Source organism: Oreochromis aureus, linkage group 20, assembly GCF_013358895.1.
Source record: "Oreochromis aureus strain Israel breed Guangdong linkage group 20, ZZ_aureus, whole genome shotgun sequence".
Lineage (NCBI taxonomy): Eukaryota > Metazoa > Chordata > Actinopteri > Cichliformes > Cichlidae > Oreochromis > Oreochromis aureus.
Window position 1 is genome coordinate 27,349,219 of NC_052961.1, and position 26,722 is coordinate 27,375,940.

General features: G+C 40.2%; 1 protein-coding gene across 6 annotated transcripts; it reads right to left on the minus strand.

Annotated features, from left to right (window-relative positions):
• Window positions 1–2,793: 2,793 nt before the first annotated feature.
• On the minus strand, window positions 2,794–25,349 carry gabrd (gamma-aminobutyric acid type A receptor subunit delta). 6 transcript variants are annotated; one of them, XM_039604528.1, is made up of 9 exons: window positions 24,842–25,349; window positions 11,255–11,286; window positions 9,143–9,210; window positions 7,657–7,877; window positions 7,144–7,226; window positions 6,770–6,907; window positions 6,194–6,349; window positions 5,044–5,255; window positions 2,794–3,868 (listed from the first exon to the last, which is right to left on the minus strand). In XM_039604528.1, the coding sequence occupies exons 1-9, from the start codon at window positions 24,907–24,909 to the stop codon at window positions 3,542–3,544; spliced, it is 1,305 nt and encodes a 434-aa protein (XP_039460462.1). In that variant the 5' UTR covers window positions 24,910–25,349; the 3' UTR covers window positions 2,794–3,541. The 6 variants fall into 6 exon arrangements, with proteins under 6 accessions (XP_039460462.1, XP_031600948.1, XP_039460464.1 ...); XM_031745088.2 differs by having other exon boundaries at window positions 11,171–11,286; XM_039604530.1 differs by having other exon boundaries at window positions 11,259–11,286; window positions 24,842–24,891.
• Window positions 25,350–26,722: the final 1,373 nt, after the last annotated feature.

Consider the following 26,722-nt stretch of genomic DNA (forward strand, 5'->3'; position numbering starts at 1 on the left):
GAAAGGTAAAGATCAGTTTTGGAAGTCTGTGCTTTAGTCTGATGAGACTAAACTGGAACTGTTTCAGGACATAGTTGTTGCTTATGTTTGGCAAAGAAAGGCACAGGCCTTCAACCCCAGGAACACGGTTGGGAACATCATGCTGTGAGGCTGTTTTGCAGCCTCAGGCACAGGGAGCCTTGTTTGGTTGCATGGCATTATGACAAAAGAAATTATGTTGACAATTTGAAGGAGACTATGCAGAAATCTGCTCATAGTTTAGGCTTAGGTCATCGCTGGGTCTTCCAACAAGACAATGACCCAAAGCATACATCAAAATTAGTCCAACAGTTCCTCAAGGATACCAAAACCAAGATCCTGGAGTGGCCCGCACAGAGCACAGACCTCAATCCTATTGAGAATCTGTGGCGAGTGCTCAAAGTGAATGTCCATGCTTGGAAGCCATTCAATTTGGACCAGCTAGAACAATTTGCAATGGAGGAATGGGCCAAAATCCCTCAGGAGACCTGTGCCAACCTAGTAAAGACCTATTCTAAGAGATTGTTGTCAGGTGTGGCTCAGAAAGGATACAGTATTGACTATTAATGGCCGTGGGGCTAATAATTTTGGATGTCTCATTTTTGTCCTTTCTTGTTTTAACTTGGTGTATCAATAAAATATCCTAATTAAACTTAGTGGACATTGTTATTTTGGAAACAGATACACTTTACAAAACAGAGACTTGTTGTTAATGGTCATTTTCACACTAAAATCAAGAATGTTCTCTAATTTCTATAATGGGGGCTAATAATTTTGGCCTCAACTGTAACACATGTCGATCAAAATTTAGCAGAAATATAGAAATATAACCCAGAATCATGGCAAAACGTGTAACGGACACGCCGATCCATCGTGTCCATTTCCCACTTTGCCTCTCCAAAACGTGAAAGGGACACATATGCAGACGTTGCATTACCAGCAGGGGGGATGATAAATGTAAAGGCAAGAAATCGATAGCAAACAAAACACGTGTGAAGTACGTTCAAAGTCCTTAATCATCAGAAGTGATTAAGCTGGTGGCTTTACATGTAAATGTGTTAATAATGTCTGTTTAAATGCTTTCCTGTGATTATTTTCATGTTGGCTTGAAATAAAATATTTGTACTGCCACTTACTGCATGTGTGTCCTTTTCACACTTTGGAGAGGCAACGCGTGAAATGGATATGTTGGGCCATCGTGTCTATCACACACTTTGCAGTGATATCGGGTTGGTGTTTACACCACTCTTCAGACTAGGAAGCTACAGTAATGTGCAACAGTGTTGAGCCAACCCTCATTCCCTCTGCAAGGAAAATGGGAAATAGGTGCAGTGTTACTAAAACATGTACAAACATACATGGAAATGCAGTATATATGGCAAAAATAGAGTTTGTACAATCCTAACGAGCCTTTATTCTCCAACTTAGTCTGAACTCTTGTCATTTCTTTAAGTATCTTCAGGAATAGTTCTCCAGGCTTCTTGAAAGACATTCAAAGCTCTTCTTTGTATGTTGGCTGCCTTTTGGTCTGGTCCCAGTCAATGTGACCCCACACTGCTTCAATAATGTTGATGTCCAGGCTGTGGGGAGGCCGATCCATGACTGACTGGCAGTGTGTTTGGGATCATTGTCATGCTGAAAAATGAAGCCGTTGTCAATCAGAAGCTTTCTAAATGGCATGGCAGATCACAGTCTGACTGTACTTTTCTGTGGTCATATTTCCATCAGTTTTGATTACCAACACCACCGGGTGAAATACAGCCCCACATGCTGAATTCCTTCTAAGACCAAACTGCACATTGTGCTGAGGTATGCCACGATCTCAGCTATTAGCTCTCTGGGAATCACTTTGTTGGTTTTGTGTCTGTCAAACTGTGTTATTGTTGGTATTTTTTGGTATTGGTTGCTAGTAATAAAGTCCCAAAAGATACAATTTAAAACTGCTATTTTGCTCGGTTGTCTCTTATCTGTATACACAACATTGGTTCATCCCTTGAGTCAGATGCCATTTTTGTGCTTGAATGATTCCTAGGTTAAGTGGCTTAAGAAACCAAAAAACTTTCCTCTGACATGGTCAGGTACAGGTGATTGAAAGAGCAGCCAATATCCAAAGAAAAACTTTGAAAGACCTTCAGAAAACTCTGGAGATCTGTTTCTTGAAACCACTTTAAAAAATTACTGGAAAGTCTGGTTCCTGGGAAGGAAAATATAAAAAAATGAAGTGTGGCTTGAGACTTTTGCACAGTATTGTAAATCCATATGGTTTGTACAATCTGTGGACACCACACTTTGTTACAACTGATTACAACATTCAGAGTTACTGGCTGATGTGTCCACCTTGAACCTTTCATCAAAGAAGCAAAGCAAACTGATCATTTAATCAAAGAAGCTGTTTCATTCTGATTCAAGAAGTGGAAATGCTCGAACTGGAGGTCGCGTAATACACTGTATTTAATGTAGTGACTGAATAAGAAAACTAAAGAGCTGTGGTGCCTTCTAATCCACGAGTCTCCTGAAATCAATTTCCCAGTTCAGACAAAGGACAGGCACGAGTAGGAAATTATTAATAGAGCACAGTATAATTGACAAGTTAAATATTCATAACCCCTTAAAATATTTTTGATTTTGAACATCATGCATGTTCGGACCTGCCAGAGGGGATTTCAAGCAGCTTCGTCTTCTTTTGAACATACCTAACCAACATGGATTTAGCTTTCAAGAGATCATTTGGCGCCAGGAGAGAGAAACACAAACACACACACACACACACACAGGTAGTGGAGGAAGTCCTTTAATGGCAAGGAAACAGGCAGAACTGGCAGAGGGAGATAAGACCCTCCAGTCGGTGTCCTAAACGTGAAAATAAACAGAAAAAAAAATGGGTGGAGGACCAAAGGGGAGAGAGAAGGAGAGGGGATAGCAGTGGCGGGAGGGGAGAGGGGGAAATGAGTTCTCAGCCATGCAGAATAGCAGTACACCTCATCTCGTTATCCTCTTGTCTGGGTGGTGTTTTCGCTTTGTGAGATAACAAGCGGTTCACTGATTGTGGCTCTGAGTTAGACTGGCTAAGTATGCTTATTTGTATTTGTTTAGAGGAGAGCTTGTGGTCAGTACGGCTGTTTTGGTGGACGTGAGGTCTGGTGTCTCGTGTTAAGTCGGCTTATATAACAGGTCGATGTGGAAGTGCTTGTTGTTAGTTAAACTGTATTAAATGTGTGCTGTATGTGAATCTTCCACAGGCAACATAGTCCTTCACCTTTGCAGGACATTGTTTGTGTTTAAATATATTTTAATCCTCTTAAAACTTCTTAAACTTCTACGTACTTCCAGTAATTACCATATTTCCATATTCACAGGCCATTATACTTTATTTTGTCTTTCGTCTGATGAGTTCTCGCCTTTACTGAAGGCTGCAGTATATTTCTGCTGCACCAGTCTGCCAGCATTAAAGTGGCACAGCTCCAGCAGTTTCTTATATACAGCTCTGGATGGCAGCCATTCGATCAGACCCGCTGCCTCCTCTTCACATGGTGTACGCCACCCAGTAGATCACGTTCACCACGGCGAAAGTGAAAGGAAACACGGCCCTGGCATAGATGTCGATGGTGTCTGCATCAATGGGCTTGCAGACACACTTGGAACAGCACTTCTTCTTCTCTTCCTCGCGCTCCTCCGGTTGCCTGGACCTTCTCCGCCTCGGCTCCGTCTCCTCCGTTCCACCCTCCCCGGGAATTTCGCTGCTGGAACGCTGGGCTCGACCGTGGCGGCTGGAAATGACCACGCCCTGATTCATGCCGGTGACTGACAGGGAAAACAGAACCATTGCCTGTTTGCCGTTCTTTACGATAGACTGTGGAGAGGAGGAGAGAGAGAAGCATCTAAGCATTTACCTGACAGAGCGCTATTCTGGCAAATTTGGCAAAAGTGACAATTCAACCCCTTTGCATTCATGAGGTCTACTACTATAACTTATAACTACCTTATAAGCAAAAGCTTTTAAGTATTTGGTCCACCCTGGTATATTTTATAACACTTCATTTTTTTAAATAAATACACAACTAACCCTTACCCTGTTAGTGGTTAAGGCAAGGGTTAATTGTGTGGTATTATTAATTATCAATTTTTTTGGCAGTTTTGATTACACCGTACTCACTAGAGCATAACCAATCAGAGAGCCAATATTGTCAGCTCATTTGCAAAACTATTGTTTCAGCATTTGTAATAGACAATTAATGAAAATGTAAGTAAAGAAGAGGCACTTCAACCATTTTTTTGAGTGTTGCATAGTTTGTCCACCAGAGGGCGCTGAGCAATTTCCATGTTTGGAAACAAACAGAATTGAGCAGAGGGTAAACAAGTAAATACATAACTAAATAAAACAAACGTTTGAGAAATCTGTTTATGTTTTGTATGTTTGAAAGAAAATTACATCGGCCATTTTATTGTAATATTAAATTTTAAATGACTTGATATCTGCATCAGTATCAATATAAAATGCCTATATCAGTCGTGCTTTAGCACTTACCAAGTAATTGCAGAGATTACTGTATTCAGATTTGTCATTGCAGTTTTACATCAACTCTTTTTTTTAGCTCCTTTTTTCACAATCACACCACTGCAACATTTAATTTTAATCGCTTCACTGCTCTGACAGGTAATCTGGTACCTTTAATATTTCTGTACTCATAGTTTTATAGCAGGTGCGGCCACTGCTATTCTGAAGGTTTACCTCAGTTATGATGAACACCAGCAACTTAAGAAGCTGACAGTATGATGAGAATCACTATTACTTCCTGTGGGGCGATCATCTATTTTCCCATTATGTTCCATAGAGATTCATGTCCTGCCGAAGGTCAGTGGGATGGATGCTTGTCAGCACCAAGGCCTGATGTCCGGCCTAGGTCTATGTTTAAGAGGTGCGCACAATTTAGTAGGAACACCCCCACCCTACCGCCCCGAAGCTCCATACTGAAAGGTCTGCTGACAGGAGTACATGACGGAAATGATCGAATGAGTAATCCTCACCTCGGAGCTGAGCTTGCTGGCCTTGACCTTGGCTTTCTCTTTGAGTCGGTAGTCAGCGTTGTAGTGAGCAAAGGCGTACTCGATGAGGGCCGCAAACACAAACACGTAACAGATCCAGAAGTAGACATCTAACGCCTTGATGGCGGACGCTCGGGGCAAGGACGAGCGGGCGCTTACCATCAGCGTGGTCATGGTTAGAACGGTTGTAATCCCTGTGAAAAAGAGCAAAAACAAAGCAAAAATTAGACTTGTGTGGATGTGGGGTCTTGATTAGTGTTCGCACACTGCAGGCTGGCCTGTCCCCTACTGTAGTCTAGACAACAATATCTCAACAGTATAAACTGTCAGTTAGGTGGTTAATCTAAGGTTTCCTGTAGGAACACTATCACCTTTCTGTTAGTAGCTTTAAGCAAAATGAGGAACAGGATTTACAAAAATATTTGGTGCACATATTCATGTTTCTCTCAGAGTGAATGTTACTCGTGTCCCATCATCTGGTCCAAATCTTCCATTTAAACTTAAATTGCTTCAAACAACTTCATTGCACCTGCAAGTTAATAAGCTGCCTAACACTGACTGTAAAATATGTCAAAAATCCTTTTTAATTAACAAGGTAACAATAATAATAATAAATGTTATTTATAAAGCGCCTTTCAAGACACCCAGGGACACTGTACAATAGGATAAAACACATAATAGAATAATGACACAATGAAGAACAATAAAACAAAAGCACAAGATAAAATTAACAAACAGTGGGTTCACAGTGAATATGCAGATTTGAACAGATGGGTTTTGAGTTGAGATTTAAACTGGGGGAGAGAACCAATGTTTCTTATATCTGGGGGTAGAGATAACATATTCGGGCCTGTGAGGACATCTGTGTGAGACCTGAAGAAATATGTGCAGGGACTGAATTAAAGATTTATTATTTTGCTTTAACATCAGCATGTGTTGAGCTATGTTGTATCCTGTGATGGTCATTAATAGGCTGCTATGAGTTGTAACCACAATGTGATCATTTGAATGTAACCCCACACGCAGTAAGACTCTAAGAAAAGCAAACTGTCATTTATGTGGTTTAACCTTTCAGAGGACGAACCATTACTGAAATAACCCCTTTCAAAAAGTTCATCCAATTAATACTAACCTAAGGATACACGAGCTGGAACTGCTGATTGGCTGATCCAGAAGGACACCCAGGACATTGCAACCAGTAATATCGAAGGCATGTACGACTGGATGATGTAGACGCCTCGATTACGTCTCAGCTGGAAGCGAAGACTGAGCCTCGGAAAGCGTCCCGCTGTGAAGCAGACAACAAGTCACTCTGTTTCAAATGCTCAACCAAAGATGCTAATTATTTATCATAAAGAGGCCATTGTTCTTCACAGGCTCTGATGCTAGGCAACATCTTTTGCCTCGCTTTTGCCCCTAGTGGCACGACTTCAAGATGTAACGCATAAAATGGTGTTGCAGCTGCATCTTCCCAGCAGCTACTGCTCTCATCTCCTAAATCTCCTGCCTGGCTCAGCAGCAAGTCTGTCTTGATGCATTTCGTCTACGAATAGAATGCAACCACAGAAGCGCCTCTGGTTGGAAAAGAAGTCATGCTTCAAGAAGTATGTGTAGAGTTCTCCAACACAAGAGGGAGCAAAGTCCAAAATCAGCACATACGTGTAAAACATAATACAGGCACAAAACAAAAGAAAAGAGTGATGCTCACCTGATTTGAAATTCATCATCTCAGTGTCAAAGCGGTAGTCCGTGATGGTGAACTGGGAAAGCTCTAATTTGTCCAAACCGTGAATGTGTCTCTGACTCTCCGACCAGTGATACACAATATCCTCTGAGGAGTAACCATCTAGAAAAACAACAACAACAAAAAAGCCATTTACCCAGCCAGCCGACGCAGATATGCAGCGCGAGGTTCACTCAACATTTAGCATTTTCTTCCTGTCACAGACACTGTAACCTTTCACAAATGTCACCGTGCTCGCACAATAAAATGTCTCAGCAATAAACTGAAATAATATTTTTAACCCAAAAAGATGAATGTAGGAAGGAAGAAATGAACATTTAAGATCAATCCCAACTCACAGCTTTCCAAATCCAGCATGCATTCCTGTTCGTCCATGGGATACTTGGTAAGGTCCATGTCACACGCCACTGTCGAGGTGATTCTAGGAACAAAACGGCTCGCTTAATCAAACCCTGACATAGATGCTATTACAGTTTCTTCAACTTGTCATTTTTCCAATAAAACAAATTTTCTTTTATCTTCTTTTTGCATGTTCATCAATACACATGCCATAATCCTTCATTATTTAACTCCTGGTATAAAAATCTGTCTCTTTAACGAAAAGTCCATTTAGTTACTATGCATGCATTGCGTGCATTTTTCTTCTTTTTTTTTCTTTTTTTGCTCAAAACAGCTTGCATCCAAACACAGCACTAATGAGAACTGTTATATTTAACCAAAACAGGGCAGTCTGATCAAAACAGTGACGAAAGACAGTGAAAATTTCTGGTGTACTAAGATGAAACTGCAGAGTTATCTTATAATTTTCTGTAGGCAAAAGAAAGAGAAGACAATGATCTGTTTGTTTATACCGGCTGCTATATAGAATCACTCCGTTAGGCTGCAGCCGGATCAGCTTGTTCTCTACGGTCACATCGTGAAACCAAGCAGATTTGGCGTTAACGATGAAGGTGTCGGGCAGCCACAGCTTGTCCACAAACCGACTGTCCAGTCCGAGAGTCTTGTTAGTGTGATTGTAGGACAGGCGGTCATCGTGCCAGCTCTGCCGCAGGAACACAGTCATGGTGTATTCCTGTCAGGAACGCCACGGAACGTAAAACGGGAGACAGACAGTTAGGAATATTAGGTTCAATTATATTTACTTTGTATTTTTAAAAATATATTTAATTTTTTTCATTAATCTGGACGGTTTTGGGAATAACTTATTTCTATAGGAAAAATCTTTGGTGAGATTGTGTCAAAATATGAAATTATTTAGAAAAGAAAAGTAATTACTCAATAAGTATTTTTAGTAAGAAGAGATTTTGGCCCTTCAATTAATGATGAATGCAACATTTAATTAAAGGGTCCAAACACATTTCTTTTCAGACATAACCCTAAAATTGATATCACCGTTAAGATGTTATGCTGTTAAATATTGTTATAATCGCAAAATTTAAAAAGAATAATAACTCTTTTGTCACTATATTGTAGATTTGAATTAAATATTTTGTTCCTATTGCAAGTGATTTCAGCAAAATGTGACACTGAACGTCCTACCAAACAGAAATATAGAAAAAAAGAAAACACAAAAAGCCATCTTCAAACGCCTGGTGAGCCACACAAATGCAGATCCGGCTGCAAATGCAGAAAAACACAACCAAAGAGTGAAATACCGCAATTAGCATCAAACAGCATAAACCACCAGAGAGGAGGCTGAAAAAGAAGCAAACAATGCTGGAGCACACATGCCGCACTGGCTGGTGACGTGAGTAACTACCGTGGTGCTTTTTTACTATTCTGCTTGCATAATTCAGATATTACTGCAGCAGTTCAGTGTCCGGTTGTGTTTTATGTGTCCTCACAGCATAAAAGCAATAAAGCACTTGGCTTTATTGTCTTACTTTGCAGCCTTTCCCTGAATACTGTGCACTTTGTGTTTGTGTTTTAGTTTCACTGCTCTCTTGGCCACCACACTTTATTTCTTTATTTCAGCTGTTAAGCAAAAAAAAAACATATTGAATTGAAGCGCTTTAAGATCAAACTCCTTCTTGATGGCACCGCTCACGATTACAAGGTTACGCAAATGATATTTTGGTTTGAAATAAAATCAGAGTCACATGCAAAACATGAATTGCCCCATTGGATTTGATATTTCACTTTACAAAATCCATGAAAGTCTGAAATTATCCAACGACTCACCCGATGTGTCACACATGTTCACACTGAATGCGTTTAAACCTTCGAGTGGGATATGTCAGGATTATGCAAATAGTAAATCTTTGATCGTTGCAACAGTCGTGAAGTGATGATAGAGAATCTCGGTGCAGAAAGAAGGAGAGAGTGTCTGTTCTTTACCATGTTGGCTTCAGAGATGTGGTCAATGCTGGCTACTTCTATAGCCATGGCCACGTTCACGGGCGGACCTGCAGAGGAAATGGTGAGAAAAAAAAGAGCAAACCTTTGCCCTCCACATCTCAAACACCCACCCACGCCACTTCTCTGATTCCCATTCTGGTCCCTCCCATCCTAACTCCATAACCCATCTGTTTTCCTCCCACCCACCTTCCTCCCACGTCCCAAACACTCCTACGGTGCATAGAGATTAAGCATTATCCAGTTTAGCCATGCTAAGTGGCACATCACACAGTGGGCATTCATAAACAACACTGGGCTTTCGTGGACTTGCACAGAGAGAGCTTCTGCCAACATTCACACGCACACACACATACGCTGTAGCGTTCACTCAACAGTTTGCCATATGATTAGCATGGAGCGTGCAGCAGTCATCGAATGCTAGAGGGCAGAAACTACGGGGGGGCTCAGTGATGCAGAACAGAAAGGCTATTTAAAATATATTAAACATTAAGGAATCATTTCCCATCATTCAACACCTCCCCGTGCCATTTTGGGTAATTTATATTTTCCACACCAAATGCAAGTGAATGGGGAGAGTTTTTCAGTTGTATGCTTATTGTATGCTGATTTGAATGGGAGAGTTTAGAGGGTGATGTGATGCTATTCTCCAGCGCAGGTACACAGATGATTATTACATTTGTTAAACAGCTATTTTACCAACTCTGGTTAGTAAATATAATAGAAAATATTTCGCTGCATATTAGAATGAAGCACAATGTGTACCATTACCATAGAAACGTGGCATTGATTTTGTTTGCTGCCACTCCAATTATGCAAATAGATTAAAATTCCAGAAAAATGTTTTACAGCGTTATCAGTTCGGAAACTGTGCATTTGCAAATAGGCTTTGCACTCTGGAAACCTTGGCAGCACATATTGATGTTTACAGTGGGAAAAGTTGTTACTGGATATTAGTTTCTTGCATTATATAAAAAAAGACTCCACTTCCACTGCAGAACTAATCCTCCCTTACTGTTAAAATGATGTGCAAAACACGGTGGACAATGAGAGAGATTGGAAACATTCAGACACTTTGGTTCATAATATGGTTTTCAACTTTCAAATAAGGTTTTGTGTATTTAGCAATTTTTCTAATATTCAGTGTTCAAGTGGGGCGATGACAAGATCCATAAATTTTATGTAAAAAAGAAAATACATTGTGCTTTTTTTTATGAAACAATCTGTCTGTCAGGTCTTTTCTTTACATCTTGTGCGTCACTATCCTCACAAATTATATTTATCTTGCAGAAACATTTTTCATAATTATCATATATTTAAGGCCCTGTTATTGCTCCGTATTAATAGCATGGGGTGGGATTTGAATGAAAGGAACTGCCCCGAAATAACAGACATGATTCCCCAGTGGTCACAACAGCCTTCCGTTTTAGCCTCCATTTTCAACACATTAAAATGTGACATAAATAGAAATGCAGTGACCACATGATGTTGCATTATGATTCTCTGCATCATGCACGGGGTGGTATGTGTGTGGCGATAGCGGCACTCTTGCCCCATATTTTCACCTTTCCTCAGCTGAGTTAAGCTGTGAGATTGAGAAATCTATTGCTGTGGTCATTGGATGTTTCACATTTGGCAGCCATTCTTAGCAAATTCTCCAGAGCAGCACACAATGTTTGTGCCACCGCTCCGCTCCGGCGTGTCCTTGAAGGGCAACACCCTTCATAATCCCTCCTGCAAAGCCTCTCTTTAATAAATATTTTTTGTGCGTGTCCTTAACAAGCTGTTCACCTGTCACCATATGTTTTTGTATAAGGCAAACACAGCCTTGTTTTAATGTCGTACAGGAAAAGCCAAACCAAAGGCGCCTCTCAGGTTAATGGAATTGGAAGATGAAGTGCAATCCATGCTCCTGCACTTAGGACTTCGGTTGGGTGATGCTAAGGATGGCTGTAAATGTGAGGCGGTGAAATGTAACCCAACGCCACAAGCAGTAGATCTCATACTCACCTCCTATCCCAGGGCGAAAATTTCTGGCATAGCCCTTCATTAAATCATCCAGATTAGGTAACCAGGATATTTCAATGTCTGTACCTACATAGTCCCCAACGTCACTCAGCATGGCCCTAAAGAAAACAAACACAGCAGCCTTCAGTGGTTGTCCAGTCACACGTCCACAGGGAAAGTCTGGCAGAACTTCAGGTAGAGTTAGTAGCATACGTAAAAGTACATCTCAAACTTTGACTGACACAATAACCACTTTTTCAAACATATATAAGATTAATTATTTAAATCGTTCATTTTTTTATTACGGAGTTCCACAGGATTCTGTGCTAGGATCAAGTCTATTTGGATTACACGTGATTCCCTTAGGCAGTATTATTAGAAGGCATAGTTTACATTTTCATTGCTATGCAGATGATACCCAGTTTTGTCTATCCATGAAGCCAGATGACACACAACACTTAGTTAAAATGTGGAAATATCTTAAAGACATAAGAGCCTGGATTACTTCTAATTTCCTGTTTCTAAATTCAGATAAAAATTCAGTTATTGTAAATGGTATCTAACCAGATACTCAGTCTGAATCGCTTTACCTTGGCCTCCAGGAACACTGTGAGAAATCGTGGAGTTGATTTTGACCACGGTACATCTTTCAATGCACAAATACACACAATTACACAAATATGTCATTTACCTGGATGATTGTAATTCATTATTATCGTTTTTTCCTAAAAACAAATCCCTGAAAAGCCTTCAATTGATACAAAATGTTGAAGCAAGAGTACCAAAAGGGACTAGAAATATCGAGCAAATTTCTTTCAAATTGGCTTCTCTTCATTGGCTGCCTGTTAAATCCAGAATCAAGTTTAAAATCCTTCTTCTCACTTACTAAGTCTTAAATAATCAGGCTCCATCTTTTCTTAAAGACCTCATGGTACCATATCATCCCAAAAGAGCACTTCACTCTCAGACGGCTGACTCACTTGTGGTCCCTCGGATATTTCAAAGTAGAATGGAAGGGTTTCAGGCCCCTCTTCTGTAGAGCCAGCTCCCAGGTTGGATTCGGGAGAGAGACACCATCTCTACCTTTAAGATTAGGCTTAATACTTTCCATCTTAAAAAAGCATATAGTTAGAGCTGGATCAGAAGGCCCTGACCATCCCTTAGTTATGCTGCCATAGGCCTACGCTGCTGAGGGCTTCCCGCGAGGCGCAGAATGTTTCTTCCTTACTCACCTTTTTTCTTTCGCTATGTATTTATACACCACTTAGCAAATAATCATTATTTATTATTAATCTCTGACTATCTTCCGAAGCGTGTCGCTTGGTCATGGCAGATCGCTGACCCTCGCTAAGCCTGGTTCTTCCTGTTAAGAGGGAGTTTTTACTTCCCACTGTCACTAAGTACTTGCTCTTAAGGCGTCATCTGATTGTTGGAGTTGGCTCTCTGTTATTTTAGGGTATTTACCTTAGAATATCAAACGCCTTGAGGCGACTGTTGTTGTAAAATGAATTGAAGTGAATTTAATTTGATTAAAGTAATTTAGACTCAGGTCACTCTTATATCAGTGTTGGTAACAGAGAACATTAGGGGTCTTTGTGTCTGGTGAAGTGTACCCACACTTGACTATACTGTGGAAAAGTCTTGAGCAACCGTTCATCTCTTTAACATTTGTTAGAAAAACAGAAAATAGGTCCACTTAAAATGTACACGGTAATATAGTATATAAGGTAAAAACAGAATTTGTGCAATTCTAATGAGGTTGAAAGTTAATACTTGGTATGGCCACTTTTATTCTTCAACACAGCCTTGGTCAGGCTTTCTTATAATTCCTTTAGCTAGTCTTCAGGAATAGTTCTCCAGGCTTCCTGAAGGGTGGTCTGAGCTCTTCTTTATGTGTTGGCTGCCACTACCGTGGAAGTCTTTGTCAATCAGATCCTTTCCAGATGGTACTGGTGGTGGATCCCTAACACCACTGGTTGAAATGGAACCTTAGACCACAACACAGTTTCCACCATGTTAGGTTTTTGCTGGATTTTTTCCTGTTTCTTAAGAAAATGGATTTCAGATAGTGTTATTCTATTGTATACATATTTTAGACGTGCAGCTTCTGCTTTTATCCTTCACTTGTCTAGTTTCCTGTAAATTTTTAACAACACACTGCACACTATGCTGAAATATGCCAGGTTTTCAGGTAATAGCTCTTTGGGAATCAGCTTTTTAGTGCAAAAATACAACTTTATGCCTTTTGAACTGTGTTAGTTTATCAAAAAAACTGGGAACAAATTATATGTTTTGCATAATCCTGACACGCTACTAGCAAGAAAATTGCCTCTTTGCTAAATTTTATGCTCGAATGATTCATAGGTGAGTTTTAAGTGGCTTAACAAACAATAAGAAAGTTCCTCTGAAAATGGTCAGGTCAAGAACTGGACTGAAAATGAGTCAGAAAGCAGACAGTGCAAAAAAAAAAAAGATTAAAAGACCTTCAGTCTGAAGAAGAAGCCCGAAGAATTATTGCTCAAGACCAGTTTAAAAAATGACTAGAAAGTCTGGCTCTTTGGCAGCAAATTATAAAGAAGTGAGGCATGATTTAAGACTTCTGCACAGTATTGTAAATTTCTAATTGTATCTTTGATCTATTGCCACTATGATCTTTGTGTTTCTTTGTGCATCTCTGTGTGTGCCTGTAATATGTGAGAGACTTTCCCCTGCCATTCATACAAAGGCTCCTTGATGTCACTCTCATAAACAATTATGCTGAGCGACTCATAGAGAGCACGAGATATATGTCCAGTCATAATCAGCAGTTCAGTTTTGTGCTTGTAAATGTCACTAGGTCCATCACAGCAGAAGTGACCAGGTTGTGCGTCCAGACATGAAGCTGAAATGTTCAGAATCTGTCAGATTAATGGAAGGAATTCATGTTAGCCGCTGACTGTCCTATAATCGAGGCCGGCCAGTATACAATTTGTAGTACCAGTACCTTTATGGGGTGATTTATAAGCCAATATTCCAATATATAGCCCAATATTTTTTACTCTTTCAGACACAAATGTTTATTCATTTACCTTCTGCCAGATTCTGCTCCCATCAGCTGGTTGTTGTTTTTCTGGTGTTTCAAACACCGTGTTCCCAAAAGGGAAGCTCCAGAGTGTCCTTTGGTGGACAAACTGTGCAACGCTCCTAAAATGGTTGAAGGGTGTCTCTGCGAACTCTTGTTTACTTTTTCATTTTAATTTATCTCATCTTATCTTATTTAATTTAAGACTTTTGCAGCTGATCAAACACACACATCCACACATGTGCAATAAGACTAAGTGCAATACTCTTTTTCTGTATTTTTACTCAGTTGTATATAGCATTTGTATTCTATTTTTATCCTATTGTATATATTGTTTTATTTTATTTTATTCTATTGTATTCTGTACAGTTGTGTACAGTATCTTATTCTTATTGTATTCCAGTGTTCTCTAATTTTTGCTATATAACTTTGCACTGTCCACTTCCTGCTGTGACAAAACAAATTTCTCACGTGTGGGACTAATAAAGGTTATCTTATCTTATCTTATCTTATCTTATCAGCCGTTATAAATTGGCAAATACCAAATTTTGGCTGATAATGCTGATACATCAGTCAGGCTTTACTGTTCAACTGTATAAAAGTGGAGGAAAAATATTTGATGTAACAAAAGGTCCCCAAAAAAGAGCAACGTGAGCTCAAATTGTTAATCGTTTGCAGATGTTTACACATTTAAATGACATAGGGTAACAGGGTAATAGTCAAGCTCCAGCAGCTACCACCAGCTAAAAAGACAAATAGTTTTCTTTTTAGCTGTTAAATGCTACACCATGCCCACCAGCTCCTAATCTACCGCTGTATGCCATTTTGGTGGGTGGGTGGATTACACAGGCTAAAGCAAACAATACATTTGCATTCTAGAAAGGAAAACAAGGAGGAAAAAGAGAGAAGGAAAAGGCTAAGGGAGCTGAAAATGATGTCGTCCATACCGGCTACACCTTTTACTTTTAATTTAGGGCTTTTATAAAAGACCGATGCTGCTTTAAATACAGTATTTGTTTATGAAAATGAAGTAACCTTCACTTTAATTATCATTTTTAGTCCTATAACTTGTCAGCATGTGCTTTTGAAAAAGATGGAGCACAAAAACATGACATTTATTAATAACATGTTTTCCAAAACTCTCTCGCATCTTTGAATTATTCATCGCTGATTTAGGAAATCACATTTTCTTAAGATTCAAACATTAAGAAAAAACGTGTGCGTGCAATTATTTGGTCGTTTATTTTCACCCAAAGCAACTCGTCCTTTGTTTGTTTTTTTTGTTTCCTCTTTGCATGAAAATGATTAAATCCTGAATGTCAAAGATGCTGAATGTCAGCGCAAAATTACATCTCTCAGGGGCGTCCTTTCAAAAAGTTTTTTAAAAAAAAGTCTGTGCTTGTTTCAGCATTCAAAAGCCACGCTGATTAAAGCCTGGCTGACATATTTTTCCTCAGTCGTGTTTCCACAGCGTGCCTTTGTCCACAAGGAGTCTGACAGCAGATCCAAATCTAACAGCGTAGCCTCAGATTCCACACAGCGCATAATAAACAACATGCTGCGCCTCACTCCACAAACCTCCAAATCGCTGTATTTCACTGAAAATAGGCTCTCATTACACCGTGGACTTTTATTCTGAACAACATACCTTTGTGCATGCATTGTTTTGTATTTTTCTCAGTTCAAACTGCCCCCATGCACTGCCACCTCTGTGCATGTGCCAGGAGTGGAATAACAGCAACATTTAAAGCTATTGTCTGTTTTAAGGATCCGGAAATCATTGAGTGCTGCCTGAGGGCAGAAAGGTAACACTGAGAGCAGCAGCAGCAGGATTTCACAAACGTAGCACAGCTGAGATGCCACCAGGTGGCAGTTTTGTATTCTGAAACACTCATACACAGATCCATACACATATATTTAGAGGGGAGTTTAAAAATGAGAAGTCCATGTTGAAAAGAGGGACGGCTTGTTAGACATCACCATGAAAAAGACACATGGAGACGAATCAAACGTTAGAAGCAAAGCTATCGCGCAAAATTGAGGTGCTGACTGTTTTTGCTACAAACAAATGAGATTTTTCTGACATTCAAAGACATTCAAAGGCCGGCGGTGGTGATATCGACAGGGAAATGGACCGCACGGGGGGTTCGTGGAAGGTGTTCAGATCGTTCGACAATGAAAAGCCGCGAGCTGACCTTTGAAATCAGGCTGACATTTGAAGAAAGTCGACGTGCCAGAGAGCACAGCATTATTCCACGCTGCCATACGGAAACTATTCACCAAAATGTAACGGCTGGTTAACTGAATATGAAATTAAATAAATAAATAAAAGTGCAATATTTCTGCCATGTCATTAACATTTTCTCGGTGGATCTATTTTGCAGAGGCAGATGTATTTTTAGTCTGGCAATCACTGTCATGTGTAAAAGAAATGGGAGCACTGAGTGAATTAATTAATCACTAAGTGACTCCTGGATTTCTGCGCTAATTGGGAGTTTCTAAATCTGGAAATAAAGAGCGTTTCTTTCAAGTCATTTGTTAACACACCAAGGTCAAACAGACCTCTGTCTGGAGAGGAGGAGAAAGCGGGTGGAAATGTATATCAGACAAATCCTATAGTAGAACTCTATTTATTGCAATTTAACACTCATTTTACAATTGTTAACTGTTTTAGGATTTAAAGTTTTAAGGCCCTGGTGCCTTTATTCTGTGCAGCTCCCACACAGCTGTGAATATTTAGTATGAAGGAGTTGTATGTAATAACTAAGACTCTTTTCTGTCACGGTGCGGTTGTTGCACAGCGTCTTTCTTTGAATTTTTCTCCCTCTTTATATGATGGGAGCTGCTCGTGTGCAGCGCTGCTTCGATTTACTGTAAAACACATGCGAAGAAATGTTAATCCAAGGGTCCAAAATCTGGGCTAAAAGCTTTTATCGACTCAATTAATCTGGCTTTACTGACTTTCAATTTTTCACATTTGCCACAGATTATTGCTTTTATCGCAAGCTGGCCTCTTAACACCAAATGTTCTCCTTCTCTACAAACCTATCAGTTTGTTTAAGGAGGGAAAAAAACAACTTCACTTCTTCTCCAAAGAAAAATAAAATGTATTCTGTTGAAAGACGCACCGGTCTGAACATTTGATTGCTTTCTCGGATTTACGAAACATTTGCGCCTCTTCATTTTCCCACCCCTCCATCCATGACAAGCAGTTGAGAGGGTGTGCATTCGCAGACGCTCCTAATCCTTCTATATTTCACTTTCATTAAACGCCTCTCTCAGGGCCCGGATCTGCCGTCTGTTTGTGAGCTAACATTAAACAGTTGGGGAGAGGAAAAACAAAGAGAAGCGGCTTCACTCAAATTTATGGTGTTTTTGTGAATGTAAAGCACAGCACACACTAAGAACCCTAATCAGTATCATATAATCGCTCAAATCAATACCTGAACTACCGATCAGCACCCTGATCTAACTGTTTCTATTAGTTGTGTGGTGAAATGAATCAAACTGGGATAAATCTTAAATAAAACATGAATAAATCGATAGTTAAATCACTGAACAGCTGCTTCACATTTATAGGTGTGGGTTTCTATGCGTGTGCGCACTGCATTAGCAGTCATAATTAAGGGTCTGTGCTGCGCCGCCACGCAGCAAACAGATGTTTTATTGACCAGATTTGCAATCAAATAATGTTTGTCAGTCTTAATTCTATTCCAGAGTGCTCCATTTCCTTCTGCACATCCATTTTTTAAATACGAATATCAATAGATAATGTAGAATGTATTCAAAAGAAAAAGTCCCAAATTTAAAAACAAACTTGGATTTGCTTTCTCTTTTTTTCTTGTTAAAAGTATTCAAGTTTCTCCCAACATTTGTGTTTTTACACAATAAAGTTTCTAATGTCTAAGAATATATATTTTTATACTAATAATAATTTGTGTTAGCGAGTGTGGCTGTGTTAAATAGCTGCAGTAGTAATGGGTGGCATTGTGCATATGCACAAACATATAAATTAATCACTCCACAGTGCTTCGAGTGGCCAAAAGACTGGACACATATGTTTATGTTTCGGTTAATAAAGTATGGGAATTTGCTTACCCAGCGACATTTAGGAGTTGAACCTTTGCTGAGTGATATAACCATGAATCGTGGTTTGGGCATTATGAGTGAATCTTGTAGGAGAACAAACTGACAACATTTTCAGAGAGCATTTGCTTATCACTGAGCATTTCGAAAGCTTTAAAATCGTTCTATCATTAAAACGATGGTAAAAAGCAACATTTTTCCCCATTAGACAGAGTTGGGCTTGGTGGGGGCCGGATTGTTGTGATTACTGGGGGTTAAATTAGGGTTTGGCAGGTGGAGGAAACCCTAAGATCAGGTGTAGTCGTGCAGCACGGGGAAAAGAATTACGTAATTATAAGTCACAAATTTTTCTTTCTGCAAGGCTGTGATTGGCTGACCTGTGCGGCTACGCCAGTGTCACTGCTTTTTGTGGAATTAGCCAACTGAAGCTTACAAGATGTAAACAGTTGTTTGGTGAGCTATATGGCTTAGCCTGTGCTAAAGTGCCTGCTATGTTCATGCAACCTTTGAATAACACAAAATAAAATTAGTATACTTGACAAAAACATAATTCAGCAACACGTCGTGTATAGATTCTGGTTCCTTTAACCCTCAATGATTAAGTAAAGCATGGACAAATTACTGCTTTATCTTTATCTCTTTCCTCTACGATGGTTCAGACCTGAAGTTTATCCAAAATAAAAAACAGAGAAAGGAATAGAAAAAGAAGAAAAAGATCATTTATGGCAGACTAAATTTATGTCTGAAACAAAAAAAGATAAGTTGCTGTTTCTGGGAGGTGTTTTGTGCAACAGTTCTCCCAGAAAAGGTCAGATTGGACTTGATCAGTTTAAAGCTTTGATCTTCACAATACTGAGAAGCAGCTCTGTTTTGCACTGTTTGCCTACTGCACGCTGAACTTTGACACTCAGCCTCTTCATGCTCTACTATCACTGTATACTTTTTACAGTGGGTGGGTGACCATCACCCTGTCACAACACACCTGACTGAGTCCTTTCATTCGATACACCCCACTTCATATACAACTAAATCTGTGACCCTTGCACCCTTTCAATTTCTTCTCATTGATACCAAGACATGTCTCGCTCTCCTCCCTCTGCAGGAAGCTCAAAGGTCAGCTGCAAAACAGCTGGGAGGGATTCGATGTCTTGCTCAAGGACACTTCATACGTATGAACCCTGATACTCTAGTTACATAATGGTGTCTCTAAACACAGGGCTTCTGTCTCTGCCTCTGATAAAAATAAAAAAAACTGCGATGGAGTCTGTGGGATGATCATGCTGCACAGCGCTGTTGTTAGAGAGGTCCTTATCTGAACGGAAAATGCTGCAGGGCTCGCGTTCAGGTCAGTGAATATCCTGCGCTATTTTAAAGAGCCCGAAGACCCGGAACATCTCCAAACTTGGATAGTTTGTCATGGACTAGCTTTCGTCACACATCACGTTGCCAACACATCACATCCGCTGGATAAAATAAAGCAAATCATTTTGACATTTGCTTTGAATATAGTAATCATAGAAGGAACTTAAGGAAATGCACAGGAAATACTGTTATGCACTGGTTTCCAAAGCACTCACATTACAGTTTGAGTGTAACCAGTGCAAAATACCCAGTGCAGAACTGCTGTATCACAGCCTTGTCTATTCTCATGGGGATTAGATACTGCTGGTATTTATCATTAGGTTAATTTCATTGTGTTTAACATACTTATCAAAGTGACATATTCTCACTATACAAACTGCAAAATAAATTTATGTGTAATCATCTAGAAATTAATGAAATCAGCATAACTGTCCTAAACTGTTTCCTTTTCCCATTTACGTGTGATATGTCAACATAAATTGAGTAGGCGGCTTCTAGCTGAGGCGCTGAGGTGTGCCTGCATCACCCTGCAGCCAGCACACAGTCAGGCTTCGGAGCCAGCTCATGCAGCCGGGGGAACATGATCAAAACACAGCGTTACTGGAAAATGTAGTCTCCGGATGGTGGGGGGGATTTATCCGCTGAGTCAGCCTCTCATGCGGATTAGTCAGGACAAGGGCTTCACCTGAGTGCAGGTTTAAGGACAAGTGTGACAAGCCAGAAAAGATGATAAAATGTGGAGATTAAATCCTCCTGCATGAAGCAGGGGCAGCCACCTGCTCCTAAACTACACGTCCGCATGAAAACAAAGGTGGGGAGTGACCTCCTGTGCATGTCCTCCTGAAAAGGTAAATCATGACACTAAAATTCTCGTCCCAGGTGTGCTCTAAGCTAAACTGCTGGACTAGTAGTTAAAATACAATACGATTAGCTGCCTCGTGGGGCCAGGTCGACCTGCAGCAAGACCCAGAGAATAGGAGTGCCCCACACTCCTTACAATCTGTGCATTTTAGTCCATAAAAGCCACAATTGGGCTCTTAAAGAGTGCTTTAGACTCAGTTTGCTCTGTCGGTAATCCAACACTTTTCCCCAGGGGGTTAGTCAGCCTGCAGGTGAGTTTCTTGATCTATTTGTGTTCAGTTTTAATGCATTTCGTTTACAACAAAGGCCCTATTTAAAGGAGGCCTTATATACTTAATAGACTGGAGCTCAGGAGGTAGAACAGGTCATCTGCTAATCAGAAAGTTGGTTTGATCCGTGGCTGCTCCAGTCTGGATGCCAAAGTATCCTCAGGCAAGATACCAAACCCCAAGTTTCTCTCTGATGCATTCAGAGTGTGAATGTTAGACAGCAAAGCATTCAGATAGAGAAAAAAGTGTATGGGTATGAATGAGTGAACAAGGTATGTTGTATGAATCACTTTAAGTGCTTAAGTATAGTAGAAAAGCACTGCATGAAAACCAATCCATTTACCATTTGCTCATAATTTGGAGTTTACTAAAACAGCTTTGTATTTACAACTCAAACTAATCCTTACATCGAATCCTTATCAACCATTTTAGCTCACTTCCTACTCTCTTTAAGCAAACTTTTATACAATTGGTTGCCCCTCGTGAACAGTAGGTTTGAACAGCATGTCAGCGGGGCTTCTGTGCTCACAGCCAGCCACACCGTATTAAGGATATCCCTCTATGATGACATGAAACTCTGAAAAGTAGAAAATCTGAGAAGTGTCGAGCCTGAACTTTGAGTTCACAGGGATTATGTGTGCAGCACTTCATTATTTAATATGAGAATCCACCACAATTACTAGTATAAATAAGAGAGGAGAAAATGTAGTGCATAATAGGACTGCTTAAATCTCTTTTGGTCCTCATTTCTTCCAAAGATTAGCTTTGCTGGACTTAATCAGTATTTTTTCTCCCCCACACTCTTATTGTCACATTTCTTGGTCTTTGAGATATCGCTGTTGTAGCGCACAATCGGTGAATCTCCCTTCAACCTCCAGTCAGCTGGTGATAACCACACACCGACATGCATGAAAGTATTATGTGTAATCTGGCTGTGCAGGCACCTGTGTCAGTATGTTCAGCTATCTTTTGCAGCACCTGCGTGTCACGGGAGTCTGTGCGGGTTAGAGTTTTGATTTATGTTCCTGTCTTTGTGACCAGATAGCAGCCTCGCTGTTGACTTATCTCCTGCAATCAGAGCTGAATGAAGTCTAATTATAATAACACTGCAGACTCGACACTTTATATAGCTGCTGCGTCACAATAAATTCTTACAACCGGTAAACCACTGGAAGTCAGGTTCATCATGTATATGGATTTTTTTTTGTCAGTGTCAGTTCTGAAAAAATGACCTAGCTGACCTCTCAGGTTTTCGTTTCTTTTTAAAAACATGATCGTTGGCCCTTGTGGTAGAAATCCACTGTGGACTGTGACAGCAGCAAGAACACGGCTAGAATTATGACTAGACATGCATATAACAGAGCCACCATTATTATATTAGTCACACCTTTGCTGGCACAAAAAAGACTAAAACACATTAATCCTTTTTCATAGTGACAAAATCTAATGAAAAGGCTTAGCCTGTGTTTGAATCGACTCAACCAGTGTAGTGCGGTAAATTAACTCCCTGCCATCTTGTGTAAATGTCAGTTCTGTACAGTTCCCTTAAAGTTTCCCAAACTGGAAGAAAGCAATGCATCGCCCATTATGACAGGTTCACTGCATTTTGCTAACAAGCCTGATACAAAAAAAATCTGCAATTTGTAGCCATGAAAATTTAAACTGTCATGCAACACTTCCAGAAAATTATACAGTCAATATTCGTGCACTGAGGCAGAGGTGAATGAGGTGGGGATTAGCGTTAGTCGCTTTCTTAACTCACTCTGTATTCCAGGTGTCGTGCCAAAAAGTGACTGCTGATGTTTCGGTGTGGTTTTTATGTCTAATATCTTTACTTTATTGGTAAATATCTGTAGACAACATGATTGGCAAAATGAGTTAAATATAAAATAAAGAAGGAAAGAAAAAAATGAGCTGTTTTGCAAGTATCTTTGTGACTGTGTGTTATTCTAGCGCTTTTTGGTGCCTTAAAGTACGTTTATAGAACTGAAGTGTTGTATTTCTTCCTATTTCTGCTGCCCTCTTTGCCAAATCTCTCTTGAAAACAACACTTTTAATATCAGTGACACTTTCACCTGCAGAAATAAAAGACATGTAAAAAAAGACATGTCACGTTAGTAAAGTGCAGCTTCTACATTGTGACAGCAATGTTCTTTCAGGCTTAACGTGACGTGATATTATTATTGGGAGATATGTTTGAGATATGTGTGAGAGAGTACAGGCCAACAACTTATTTGCAATGGTTTAAATACTACCAGGCACTTTTTGTGAAATACCAGAAGGCCTAAATCTTTAAAAACAAGTTGTACATTATAGTTTTACTTTTCTAAAATGACAAAGATCATCCCTGGAAAGATTAAGACTGATAGATTTTTAAAAGCATTTGCTGGGCAGTACTTTCAGGGATGGATTAACACATATCTGGCACTCTATTTAACAGTTATCACGTCAAGACAATTTTTATCTCGGGCCAGCGATGACCAAGGGATGATGCTTTTTTCTACTACGCAATAGTATGTTTTCTAGCCCACTCCTCTGTTCCAGACATTATACAGTCCATTTAGATGCAGATTGTACTCTGTAAAGTGAAGGGTAAGTGACACTTCAGCTGTAAAGAAAAACCTGTGAAATTCATGCAACACCAAAGGTGGCGAGGCGCAACTTAGCTAAGCAACTTTTGTGAAATAGATAAACGAGGAGCCAAAAAAAGAGAATCAGGGTGATTCTGTGCAGAGCAGGAGTGAGGAAAGAAAGCGTCGTGCAGGTTTCCTCTGCAAAATGTGTGTGTGTGTGTGCATCAGTGTGTGTGTGTGAGAGAGAGAGAGATGACACATAATGAGGTGCAAGAAAAAGCCTACACTCTGCATTGTACTGAGAACAAAATAATAATAACAGCAGTGACTGGAGGCAGGAAAATCCAATTACAATAGCTATTACTCCCTCTACTGGTGAACAGCCAAGAGGGACAATAGAGGTGATTTTCCCCAATTTCCCTCAAAGCTTAGGGAGCTTCACCCTTTGCCCTTTTCAGTGTGAAAGCACGTACTGAAACTGAAGCTCTGTAGTAGATGCTGATTATCCTGCAAACTGAATGCCTATGAATGTAGGCCTCTGTCGAAAACAAAGCACTGAAAACTAGTTTAGACAGACCTGACCTGTAATTTATCCTCAGAGTCAGCACGATGGCCCTGATAAATCTTTTCAAATGGCTGAAATCTGAACCGCTGCTGAATAGGACTGGATCACTCTTAAGATTTATTTATTTTTTAACTTTATAATACACAACCTGGAATAATCCTACTTCAGAGACGCATTCACGACTGAAGCTCCCAGCAGCACCTACACCTTTTTTTATTTTAATTTAACCTCCCAAATTGAGCACCTTATTGGTATTCTATTTAAATTTACTGTGTTTACTACAGTATGAGGCCTGCATCATGGGATCATCTGATGTATTTGACCCCTTACGTGGCAGATAATGTCACCCCCTGGAGGTTCGTGACATTATCTGACACACGCGCGCGCGCACGCAAACGCTTCCACTCAGCTGGTATTCATCTCCAGGGGAGGGGGGGATAGAAAACAATCACCTCTTACTATGCATATGCATTATGCAAATGGTGTCATCAGGTTCATGCGAGCGGGGAAGAAAGCAGACTTTAGATTGTGGGTGTCTAGAAGTAGTTTTATGTAAGCCTGTAGAAGTCCGTTTATCCACGAGTGAACGTGAACGTGAGTTTTGCTAACGCTGAGTCGTGGGAGGAGGTTGCACAACGAGCAGGACTTCAACTGACGCGAGACTTTGAATCAATAAGAAGAGCAGTTTATTGCTCCTAAATAGATGAATATTACAGTGCCTTACTTTGTTTTAGCGTTGTAGTTTGTTGCTTTCTTATTATTATTAACACCGTTTATGATTTGACTTTAAATTTATGGCTAACTTCGTCCGGAATATTCATAGCGCTCCGCAGTGGGAAGCACATTAGACACCTGCAAGAAGTTTAAAAAAAAAAACAAAAGCACGACTGATCTCACCTGGTGAAAATATCTCCTCCGACGAAGAGCAGAGCGAGACTGGAAAGCAGGAAAGTTGGGATCTCCATTCCACACGCTGTTAGATTAATATATGCGTAATGTTAAGAGAAAAGTTCCCCCGCAATGTAATTCGACGACAAAGCCCACAAGAGGATTTTTTGTTAGCTTTTTTTGTTTGTTTTTTAAATTATTATTATTTTAGTGCGCTCTCCTCCTGATCCAGCGCCGCGGAGAAGAAAGTAAAGTGTGGTGCTGAAGGTGAAGGTGATGGTGACCCCATGGTCGTGAGCTCCCCGATTCCTCCGCGTCCAGGAGCGCACAAGAGAAGAGCGCGCCTATGAAAAAGATGAAGACAAAACTCCGGGTCCGACCGAAACAAGGAGCCGATCCACCGCCTGACATCCACCAACAGCGCAGAAAGCGAGTGAGAGAGAAAGGGATGGAGAGAGGCAGAGGGAGAGAAAGAGAGGGAGGGTTGGAGAGAGGGAGGGAGACTCGCTAATCTGTCGATCCCTCCGTTGCTTGGCCTCTAAACGTCAGATTGAATCTGGACACAGAAGGCGGGGGTGGGTGGGTGGTGGCAGGAATGGCATCATTAGCATAGGACTTCAATATATTATGTAATGTTTGACACATTTGACTCATCTCCATTAGGTAATTAGTGGCTCACATAAAGTTGTGATTCTTTCTGTTGGAATAAGATCAAACTGGCAGGGGAGCTACCCAAAGCGTGCGCAGAGGTCCTTTCTTTGGTGGGCAGGGTGGAAGTGGACAATAGTATCGCTAGTATTGGTACCGAGTCGATACTAGCGCGACAGGACCCATACTTTGTTTTGTTTTTTCTTTCTCTAAGTTCAGTATGAAGCCCACTCAACTGTCTTAAATAAATTATTTATTTATTTATTTATTTTAATTTAATTAATTTTTTTCTTGGAAATGAACCTCAAACATGCACTATGAAAAATGTCTGAAACTTTTTGTGTTGACTGTCACGTCTATTTTAGCCTGTAGCAAATAAGCTGAACCAACAGAGAAAGATACTTTTACATTCCAGGTCTCCAAAAAAAACCCAGTTTCAAAAACGAGCTCACAAATCACGACCCAAGCGCTCCCCTACACAAGCTGCCTTTATAGCTTAAACGTATTGGTATAGGCAATAGGCTCTGTATTTACTTGGTATCGGACCAACACCAAAATTTGGGGCCTTCCATTAATTCGCTCAGCATATTGAAGTTATGGTGAGTATTGCCTCTCTAACTGGGAACTTTAAAATAAAAGACATGACAAAATGCATGTACTAATGCATAAAAGAACAACTGCTTGAATTTTGTAATGTCCTCCTTTGCAGTGTAAACGTAATCACAGACCGTGTTTGTTGTGTTGCAACCTCAGCTGTTAAAAAGCCTTATTGAGTGGATCTGGAATATCCCCTCCAAAACCTGGTTGCGTGTGTTGCTAGGTTTTCGTGAAATAGGCCTACAGTATGTACACTTTACATCCACGCCTCCACCCCAGACTGTTATATAATTCTTTTCTAAAGCACATGCAGATCAGACTGTTTCTCAGGGATCAAACACTTTCTGGTGTAAGAGATCAAAGGCCACAGTTTCACGAGATTTAGCCTCTAAAGGAACTGAATAGAGATTAGATAAGACATCAGTACAGTAAGTTGACAGAAAAGTCATATTAGAGAATACAGGGATGGGAGGGATGAGGACACTGGCACTCCTCATGTCTTGCTCCTCCTCTACTTTCCTGTCATACCTACTTTCGAGTATTGAATTTCTAAAAATTCCTGAAAAACACTCATTATGTCTCATTAAGCAAAGCAGCAACTGTGAATATGGTCAGGCAAGGCACATTCAAATCTGATGCAGTAAT

What these genes read in the sequence shown, in the direction of transcription:
- gabrd (XM_039604526.1), bottom strand. Translation starts at nt 11,378, where the DNA reads ATGCTACTAACTCTACCTGAAGTTCTGCCAGACTTTCCCTGTGGACGT. An exon ending in GTGATTCTATATAGCAGCCG is followed by an intron (nt 7,227 to 7,656) that starts GTATAAACAAAC and finishes TTTTGTTCCTAG; the next exon opens with AATCACCTCGACAGTGGCGT. An exon ending in CATGCTGGATTTGGAAAGCT is followed by an intron (nt 6,908 to 7,143) that starts GTGAGTTGGGAT and finishes TTGTTTTTCTAG; the next exon opens with ATGGTTACTCCTCAGAGGAT.